At 41.4% G+C, this 10,761-nt stretch overlaps 1 protein-coding gene across 1 annotated transcript in view; it reads right to left on the bottom strand.

Moving 5' to 3' along the window:
- Positions 1-5,262: 5,262 nt before the first annotated feature.
- The window catches only part of LOC121859091, a 20,863-nt gene continuing 15,364 nt past the window's right edge, over positions 5,263-10,761 (bottom strand). Inside the window, exons 2-5 of the mRNA XM_042355761.1 lie at positions 10,283-10,471; positions 9,087-9,251; positions 8,121-8,208; positions 5,263-7,253 (exon numbers count right to left, since the gene is read on the bottom strand). Coding sequence (XP_042211695.1) covers positions 6,114-7,253; positions 8,121-8,208; positions 9,087-9,251; positions 10,283-10,431 — 1,542 coding nt within the window. The 5' untranslated portion in view covers positions 10,432-10,471 and the 3' untranslated portion in view covers positions 5,263-6,113. The remainder of the gene's footprint in view (positions 7,254-8,120; positions 8,209-9,086; positions 9,252-10,282; positions 10,472-10,761) is intronic.

Genomic DNA, 10,761 nt, shown 5'->3' on the forward strand with positions numbered 1-10,761 from the left:
CAATGAAAAACACTATAAAAACCTATATTCCATATTAATTTCCATGCATGACAAGTACCAAATATAAATACCTGTACCAAGCTTTTTATAGTACAGTAAAAGGATTTTCCTAGGTTATATACGTAAGGTTTCCATTTTTTTAACCTCACATTTTCCCTCATTTTTAAAGCCCTGCTCACTTAGAAAGAAATCATTGTCGTTGCTAGTGTAGGGGTTGTTCTACTGTATCTCCATAAAGATGCATTCCCCATGGAAATAAAGGTTACATGTGGGTGACTTTATAGTAGAGGACATATTAGGATTTTTTTTTCCTCATGATAAGTTCAGACAAAACAAGACGATTTTACCCATGACCGAGATATCTGGAGTTGAAAATTTGAAATCTACTAGAAAAATTCTAAACAATGGCAAATGGCTTTTTTTTTCTTTTTTTAATAATAAGTTCAGACAGAAACAAGAGTTTCTTTTATGACACTCTTCTCGCATTTCACCCATAACCGAGATAATACGTGGTTGATAGCACCAACCGAACCTACCTAACCTTACCTAACTTCCTAACCAGAGGGCTCCACTCCCTAGCATGTTAAATATATAGGTTCTAGGTCGTTTATGAGGGAAACGTCATAAAAATAAAGTGTCTTAGAATTGTCTAAACTATTTTTGCGAAGAAACAATTCTGAGATTCGGTTGGTTGCAACAAATGCAATATTAATTTTCTGATTGTCAAAAACCGATACCTCGGTTATAGGTAATATGCACCAAAAGTGTCATAGATGAAAATCGTCTTGTTTTGGTCTGAACTTATTATAATAAACAAAACAAAAATATCGAATTACTATTTTTATAACCAATTTCCCGTTATCGCACAAAAAGAATCTTTGCCGTGGTGTTGTAGTGGATTTCTCCCCTACAAACGCTGTTTGTCGCTGAGTAGCCGACCCCACCAATTCCCCAGTGTATGCCTCGTGGTCTAGATCAACCAGCGCCGCCATACATTACGGAGCGGGGGTCAACTACTAAGCCACGCCTACCCCCGCTATTTAAGACCTGACCTCGTGGTGACCTGTCTTTTTCTACCTCCACCAACCAGCCAGCAACACCTCCTCCTCCTCCGCCTGCCTGGCGGTCCTCGCTCCCGCCGGCGACCCACAAGCTGGTCCTCCTCTGAGCATCCTCACCAACCAGCTCTCTCTACATCACGCTTGTAACCATGCTGCCTTCCCAGCACCAAGCTGCATTGTACATCCAATACAACATGTATATAGAGAGCACATTGTGAGTTTCCTTTCTCCATCCCATCCTGAGTGTGAACACAAATATCTCATACCCCACAAATGGTGACCCCCAGAGATTCGCACTCACACAGGATGGAGGAGAAACAGATCACTCTCCCAGTCTTCAAGCAACATGGAAGACTGGCTTATCCACCCAGAGGCAGCTCTCATCGGCTCTACAGCTACTGTCTCTACACCGCAGGTTAGACACCCTAGAGCAGCTCTGTGACTCTAAGCAGACAGCCGTTCCTCTTCCTGCCCCAAGCACCACGTCCTACCGACCCCAGCACACCCGTCCTGCCTCAGACGCCGCCCCGACCCAGCAGTACTCCCTGCCGCTTCTCCTGACGCGGCCCCTGCTTCTGAGTGCAGACCCACACACCCCTCTTTTCTCCCTCAGGTACTCCCTGCTGCTGTCGTGGACCCAGCTGCTGTCACGAGCCCTCATCCGCTTCTGCTGACGCAGCCCTTGCTCCTGACCCAGGCCCACACACCCCAGCAGGCACATCTGATGATTCTGTACCTGCCGTGAGGGAAGAACAAAATTCATCGCCTCCACACACCCTTTTTCTCCCTCTCTACTCCCACAGATATTGTGTATCTAGACAGTTGTGTCCAGCGACCGGCTTATCCACGCCATCGCCGTTGTCTCACATGAGGCACGCACCGCCCGTTCTGCCTCACGTGCTATGCAACCCTGCAGACAACAAGTCTCCTACACCGCCTGGAGGGAAGGGGGAGTATTGTAGTGGATTTCTCCCCTACAAACGCTGTTTGTCGCTGAGTAGCCGACACCACCAATTCCCCAGTGTATGCCTCTTGGTCTAGGTCAACCAGCGCCGCCATACATCATGGAGCGGGGGTCAACTACTAAGCCACGCCTACCCCCCGCTATTTAAGACCTGACCTCGTGGTGACCTGTCTTTTTCTACCTCCACCAACCAGCCAGCAACACCTCCTCCTCCTCCGCCTGCCTGGTGGTCCTCGCTCCTCCTCCGCCTGCCTGGTGGTCCTCGCTCCCGCCGGCGAGCATGGCGACCCCACAAGCTGTCCTCCTCTGAGCACCCTCACCAACCAGCTCTCTCTACATCACGCTTGTAACCATGCTGCCTTCCCAGCACCAAGCTGCATTGTACATCCAATACAACATGTATACAGAGAGCACATTGTGAGTTTCCTTTCTCCACCCCATCCTGAGTGTGAACCAAACAACCCATACCCCACAGTGTCATCTTCACCCCAACCAGTACCTGTATATGTATAACTTTAAGCGAGGTTACAGAACAGTACCTGCAAGTTATAAATGCCTGAGGATTAGATAAATTAAGTAACTTACTGTATATTGTACTGAGAATCAACATCTATTATATGAATAGTTACTGTAGTTACTCCTCTCAAATATACTGACAGGAAGCCCGTGGTAACATACTGCTATAAATCGTGAGCCACTCTATTGATGCCTGGGAAAAATACCAAATATTTACTTTGTTGTTGTTAGGAATGGACTCCATGGAAACGGGTCAGAGACAGCGGGGTCATAGTTATTTATATTAAATGTTCGGTAAACACTAAGATTATGAGTGAATTCAGTTATCGCTGGTGATTTATAAATTAAGTTATCTTCTACATAAACACTTTTATATTGTTAATAAACACAATTTCAACGTACCAGCTTGTATTAGACAGTGCCTTCCAAAAATTATGAGCGGCCACCCCATTTCCATATTCAACTAACGGTAGGTACTCCTCCCTCTATTTCTACAAAGGAATATAAAGGATGGAAATTGATCTCCTTAATATTTATTATTTTCTTCTTGGTTGGTCTTCGATTGGAGTAAGGAATCTATATATCTTCCTTGGATTGGAGTGCGACATTATAAAAAACGTTTTGGTATTACATGGGCAACTATTTAAAAAAAATCGTCAAAATCACTTATGTTTTAATCATATTTGTATATTTATTTATGCTTTATCTTGTATTTAAATATTTCATTTATGTTTTTCATTTTCATTTTCTTTCACACTCACTAATTGAGATTAAATTAAATTGAAGATGGTAGTTACACAGATTCTGACCAGGATAAAGCTGAGGCATTGAACAGCTTCTTTTCCTCAATGTTCACAAGAGAGGATGCGAACAATCTTCCTGTGTTTGTTGACAGGGTGTACGACACAGCACTGACCCACACTGAGTTCACAGAAGAGATTATAAGAAATAGACTGTCAAAGATAAAAGTTCATAAGAGTCCCGGCCCTGACATGGTGCATCCCAGAGTGCTAAGAGAGTTAGTTGTGCAACGAGCTTGCCGAGCCCCTGAAGATCCTGTTCTGTAAATTCCTGGATGAACAAAAGGTCCACAGTGATTGAAAAAATGGCTTATGTGAGTCCTATCTTCAATAGGGGCGATTTTCACTCTACGAACATCTATAGACCGGTGAACCTAACCGGCATAGTATGTACAGTACTTGAGAGTATTATCAGAGATGCCGCGATGGAACATCTACGAAACAACCTTGTAAAAGATTGCCGGGGAACTCGTGTTTAACACAATTTCTCAAGGTATTGGATATTTGGACCCATATTCTGGAACGGGGTGGTAATATCGACAATATATACCTAGATTTTGCCAAGGCTTTCGACAGTGTACCCCACGAAAGGCTGAAATCAAACTGGAAGGGTACGGAATTCAGGGAAATGTCCGAGCGTGAATAGGAGACTTTCTACATGAACGCAAGCAGTGTGTGGTGATTATAAATGCCACGAAGTGTGAGAGGATGCACCTGGAGCGTACCAACGGTAAGGAGGCGTATCATATGTCCCAACGGTATGAAGAAACTGCACTATTTGAGACTGAATGTGAGAAGGACCTAGGTGTGTATGTTGACAATGAGCTGAAGTTCTCGGACCATTGCGAGAAGAAGGTAAATCAGGCAAATAAAATATTAGGTCTTATAAGGTCGTTCAGATATCTAGACGGTCCGTCCATCGTAACGATCTTCAAGAGTAAAGTGCTTCTCCATCTGCAAAGACTGGAAAGGCACTACTGCCAGCTGAAACCAAGTCGTGTTATAGGTGCCAGAGAGACTTTAAATTTTATTTTGTTTGTGTGCTTTCTCATGGACTAAAACTGTGTCTACAATACACCAATCACAGGGAGATACAGTGTACACAGTGATAGCACAAAGAGATATAGTAGTCGATGAGAACAGGAAAAGAAAGTATAAGGAAATACGAGTTAAAAAAAAACAAAAAACAGGCCATATTATGATATACAGTATTGTTTAACATGATCTATATAGTGGGTGAGCCACAACACCTTATGAACCATTAACAGTGTGTGAGGAACCTGTGTCTGCAGTCATGAATGAGAGGAACACCCTGGAGGAGCTTCTGAAGGGTTACAGCGTCAGGTGGAGGAATAATACAGTAAACTCTAAATGAACCTGAACACTTAATGAACTCGAGAATATTGTGTTTTATTTGTTGTTACTTTGGCTAGGCACAGTATGATGATCCTTATATAATGCTCGTGTATATGGTTAAGTTGATATGTGCTGCTGTATTATAGTTATAAATTTATAATGTTAGTATAATACCTATAATGATATAATAAACGTAATATTCCACATGTTTTAGGGAGGGGTTGTCCTACACTCTGTCAAAACTTACCCCAGCAACAATCAGCTTATCTCAGAGTTTTGCTGTAACTTAGAATATAATGTATTGCCATTAACATGTAAGGTAATACAGTATATTTTATAAGTAAAGATGTTAAAGCTTCGTATCGCTTCGGCCCCATGGCTGCTACACTACCTTATAGTGTCAGCCCGGGTCCCACTTATTGATGAACCAAGTTGGTGAAATTAAAGAAAATTGTTGTTATTTATATTCGGGAAAATGTATTTTAATAGAGCAAAGGAAAGATCGGCAATATAAGTTAATTAAACTAAATCATCATATTAACAGGAACAGATAATAACACATAAGTTGTTGAATCTAGTTTATTAATCTCAGAAGTTAACATCCAGATTTAATAATAAATGAATTTATGAAGTCCACATCAAATAAAACATGGTGAAAATAATCAACTTCTTTTGTGAACGTAAAGTACGTGTAAGGGCTGTGTGTCTACCAGGTAAACGCCCGTCTTCACTAACTCAAGTTCATTAGTCATACTCACACAACCCGCTGCTGGCAGTTATCCCGTGATAGGGTCTAACCCAGCCACTGATTTTAAGAAGACCAACGAGTTATCCACCTTGGGTCATCACTAGCTCCTTTAGTCATACAAAGTAGGTTAATAGGTAGGCTACTCTACGGTTTAGGCCTAGTCATCATTTAAGACTTTTAATATACAGGTACTGTTCTGTACTATACTGTACAGTCCTGTACTATACTGTACAGTCCTGTACTATACTGTACAGTCACTCCGAAAGGTATCTTTATGGTGGACTCCGATGAATTTCAAAATGAACGCTGCGACTCTGTTGTCTCGGTAGAGTTGTCAAAATCCTTCATCGGTTGTGTCATATTGTCTCAAACAAAACCGTAAAGATACTTTTTGGAGGGACTGTACACCTCAACCTTAAATGTATCAGTTACGTTATTCAGGTGTTGGCCAGAATGTAATCAACAACACACATTATACTGTAGGAGGTTGTCATCACCTTGACTGTCGTCACTGTGTCGTTTATTAATCACTATGTCATCATTTTATCCCAGTATGTCTTCATACATTTCGCCAGTCATCCATCACAAAACTCGGCCATTTGCTAAATTGTGACCTTCCTCAACAACTGCAGGTGACCTGTGGGGGGTAGAGCTTGTAGAGATGGTAGCTAGTCAGACAACTCACGGAAGAGTGACAAGACTCTGTCGAAAAATTTCTGTGCTGTGTCTCTTGTCATGGTATGTGTTGAATACCAGGCGCTGAACCTAACTTTATTACGTAAGTTGGCCAGGCCACTCATAATTGCGACTTCGCTTTTGCCTATGGGAACTATGTTTTGCATAGAAGTAATCTGTATGTGCTTACCTATTCCCATATTTGAAAATTTAGGTGAAAAAACGTTAGTCAACGAGTAATTGTAAAATTGAGGTGGTGGGTTGGCAAAGTTCTTCTCGTGAGAATAGCCATCTGGACGGAGCATTTGACTAAGGACAAAATCTTCAAAAATGTAGTTATTCTCTAGTTTTGTGCGGAAATCAACATCGAACTGTTTTGCATAATCCCAGAAAGTATCTCGGACATTACCGGGGACTGTCATACTATGCATCATGGGGAACGAGTGGTTACCCATCGGGAAGGCCTTGTGACCCTTCAAGTAGCGGCGGAGGTCAACGGCATGTCGGTTAGTGAGAGTGTACTCTTCCCTGTGTACCCCAGCCTCCTTCACCAGACCTATTAAGGCCGTGTTCATCAAAGCCACGAAACCAGAGTTAAAGGTGACGCCAGCAGAGCGACACCTTTTATTAAACTTCTCAAACATTGTCATATCCAACAAAGTTTTTCCTAAATATTCTGTTTGTGGATGAGGGACGTCCTGGACTCCAAAAGCTTCAAGGATAAGAGGCGTGACACTTTGTTTCTTTCGTTCTTCAAGCAATAACTTCAACCTCTCAGGATCCTTTTCCAAATCTTGTTTAACCTGCTGTTCAATGGCTACAACCTGACTGTGATCAACAAGCTGTCCCAGCTGTTTATTATCATCAATGGGCTTCCCGCTAATGATGTCCTCCAGCAGCTTGGCGAGCCAGTCGGTAATCGTAAACATGTCAACACCATCTACTGCCGCGTGATGGAATTCCAGCAGCAGTCTATTTTGATGGGGGAACTCCTCCTGCAGCTCTGGCCAAGTACTGTGGTCGTCTCCACCACCAGGCAGGAGGCGAGCTTTCCACAGAGGTCCATCGGCCAAGTTGAAGGGCGTGTCAATCATCCTCTGCATCTCATTTTGTTCATCTGGTCCATTAACGACCTGAAGGATGAGTTTATTTAGTCTGTTAATCCAGAGGATTAAGGCAATTAATTCTGAGTCAATTAACCCAGGTAAGATATTTCTTGTGACGAAAATTACCTGATTTTATGAAGAGGACACTAGTAGTTAACTATCGCTGGATAGTTATGAGACTAAACTGTGCTGGTTTGATAGTATTTGTAGACTGTAGATGTATTATGTGTGTTGGTAGGGAGCTGGATACAGAGGTATTGGTATAATGTGGGTAGGCAGCTACCAAACAGGGAGGTACTACCGCCTGGGAAGATATTAGAAGCATAATGTGTTGTCTAATGGTAGACCCTGCTGCCATATGGCATCACAAAAATGGTGACCAAGTCCCAGGTTGCTGATCTGACTTTCTGCCTCATTTACATACAATTGCAGGGTCTCAATTGTTTCTCTTACCATTGACAACACAACATACATATTTTGTTTCTCACTATTGATCTTTTTTATTGTTGTATCTAATAATGGTCCTTAATTATTATTATTATTATTATTATTATTATTATTATTATTATTATTATTATTATATTTGTATTATTTGCTATAATTTTTTATTAATTTTTATTAATTATTAATATTATAATTATTATAATCATGATTGCTATGACTATTATTACTATTACTACATTTTCGCCCCCCAGGCCCTGATGTGGCTCATTGACCTGTGCCCGGGTGCGCTAATCCCGTAAAAACAACAACAGCAACAACAACACTGTGTTAGCACTGTTCGTAGTTAATGGATTACACCTGCGTTAGTAGTTAGTACTGTTGTTATTAGCCTACACTAGAGCCAGTTATTTAGTCAACATAGTTATGGTACAGTACAAGTTTGATATCTACCTTGAAGTCGATGACCGACTCAGGCATACGACAGTACCACAGTTGGTTGTCTCTCGTACGGAAGCAGGTCCTCAGCAGCTCCACCTTGCTGGAAACAATATTATTTATACTCTTCACAGACTACACCTTTCTGGAAGACTTGCCTCGCTATTAATCAGGTGAAACACTTATAAAATGTTGAGTTAGGTTAGTTAAGCTTATAGGTTAGGAAGTAGATACAGGTTATAGGTATAGAGTTATTGGGTGAGGTTAGGTTAGGTACAGGTTACAGATATGGAGTGTGGGTGAGGTACTATCCAAATATTGATAATACCGGAAAAACAAGATTTGATCTCCTTCATGTCTTATCGCCAACGTTTCACTGCCCGAAGGAATTCCCGACTCAGGGGTTGGCCACGACAGACAAGCTTCCTCGCCGTCTCCTCCCTTGATCCCTCACTATGTTGCTCCAACTTTCTCTCCCATTATGTATAAAAGGAAGGACCAGAGAGTTAAAGGATAATTATAGAATCGGGTGAGAGAAGGAAATATTGTTACCCAAAATTAAACCCATCCTAGGAGGCACTCTCTGCCGTCAGTTTGTGGATCATATAGTAGCACCGATTGGGAAACGTTAATGCTCTAATCTTTGGTATTAACAAGAAAAAAGGTCTATTAGAAATATAAACTAAATCTTGGATATAAATGGCTATAAACAGCTAATTAATTCATCAACCCGGATAACAAAGTCCTCAGTCAGGCTGGGGTCATTCCTGTGACCACTATATCACCTAGTGCAGCAGGACAACAGTCAGGGCAAAGATAGGACAACACAAGGTAACCAAACTACGGTCAATGAATAATTACAATAAAGGTATACAACGTGGTAAAACTAAGTCAGTTCGACTAAAGATTGCCAACACAGTCATCATGTGCCGTAGGGTCCTTACTGACGTAGTTTATGACAAGATGTAAGTGAGCTCTTACTTGTTAAGATGGGTGAAGGCTTTTAAGAAATCTTCAGTGTGTAGACGGTGGTCGGAGTTGTAGGTGATGATAATACCGTTGTTCATAGACTTGTACTTGACCTGGGCAGCCAGACTCTCCGTCCTGTCGTCTGCAGGGTGTAGCCAGGCTCCCTCCTTCACTGTCCTGCAAACAGTTCATCTTAGCAGTCGACTTGACCCACACACTGTTCGTGTTCTGGGTAATAAGTTCAATGTACAGGAGCGAACACAAACACCTGTATAGATTTTGTAGGTTCGATTTACTGGATAAGAGATATGTACACAAGGAGAGTAGCGCTCTTCAACCTGTCCGCTGGTCAACTGCTCTATAGACGACGTATGGCAAGTGATACATTAGCAGCTTCCATACGTCGCCAGGCACATTAATTAAGCATGTGGGACATTGATAAATACATTGCCACACGCTACTAGCTAGGCTAAATAAATAATACATAAATGGAGCACATACATAATATACATAGCATAATATAAATACAGCATACAGAATATACATACACACCAGAGTTGTTCTAAAAGCCTTACAACTCGTATAGTGATGTTATAATTCGATACTGAAAGCAGCAATTGATGCCTAATTCTATGTACTTAATACTATCTTTATATCATTACTGTTTGATGGACTTATCAGAAATGTTGAGCAAATTTGGCAATCATTGATATTTCCAAAGAAAATGCACAACCAAGGAAGTCCATGGACACATGGTGTTTGTGTTAGAGGAAGCTGGTCCTCTTAGCTCCTGATGACGCGCCAGGGGATGGAGGTTTAACAGGTAATGAAACGATTGAAGATTCTGCATTATTAGTAATGACTTGACAGTTTAAACTTTTTTTATAAACTCTGCGAATAAATTCTCAATTAGAATTTTAAATTTTAAGTAACCAGTTTCAAAGAAGTGCAGAATAATATGCCATGTACAGTACGTGTGGCAAGAAACCCTGTACACTATCACATGTAATATGAGGAATTGGAATCTTGAAACCTGAATCATCATTATCAATGTGACAATAAAATATCTGAAAATTTGACTAAAAATTTCTTCAGAGTATTTAACATTTGTAAAACTAAATGTAAGAATATTGGGATATGACCAGTTAATTACAATCAAACGTCGGGACATACGAGCATCTTGAACCTAAATAATAATGAAGACTTACGTGGTGTGGGACAGATGTGTGTGTGAGTGGAGGGGAGGAAAGGCGGGGCTTGATAGCCGGGAAGTGGACGTGGACTTCAGCCCTCGCTGACGAAGGCTTCCCATTTTCCTCCAGGAAGCCGCCCCTCGTAGGTGAAGTACCCCTGACATGTTGAACACACTCGCCTCCCCTGATTCACAATGTCCTCACCTAAGATATAACATAAACACTACATATTTTGTATACGTCTTACATTACTGAACACTACACTACTTTAGATATTCTTGCATTTAAAGGTATGAAATGTTGTATCTAGACATGAGAAAGACCATTCGTTCGTTAAACCTTCTATCTCACACTGACTAAATGTTTTATTACGCTTGGCTTCACTAACCTGTCGTGAGGCGAGCGTTAGTAGTGTTGCCAATTTATTATATGCCTTTGTAGGGGTATCGAGATATTAATGTTGTCTAGCACCAGGGCCGGTGCTAGGAATTGCG

Source organism: Homarus americanus, unplaced genomic scaffold (assembly GCF_018991925.1).
Source record: "Homarus americanus isolate GMGI-L3 unplaced genomic scaffold, GMGI_Hamer_2.0 scaffold50924, whole genome shotgun sequence".
Classification (NCBI taxonomy): Eukaryota; Metazoa; Arthropoda; class Malacostraca; order Decapoda; family Nephropidae; genus Homarus; species Homarus americanus.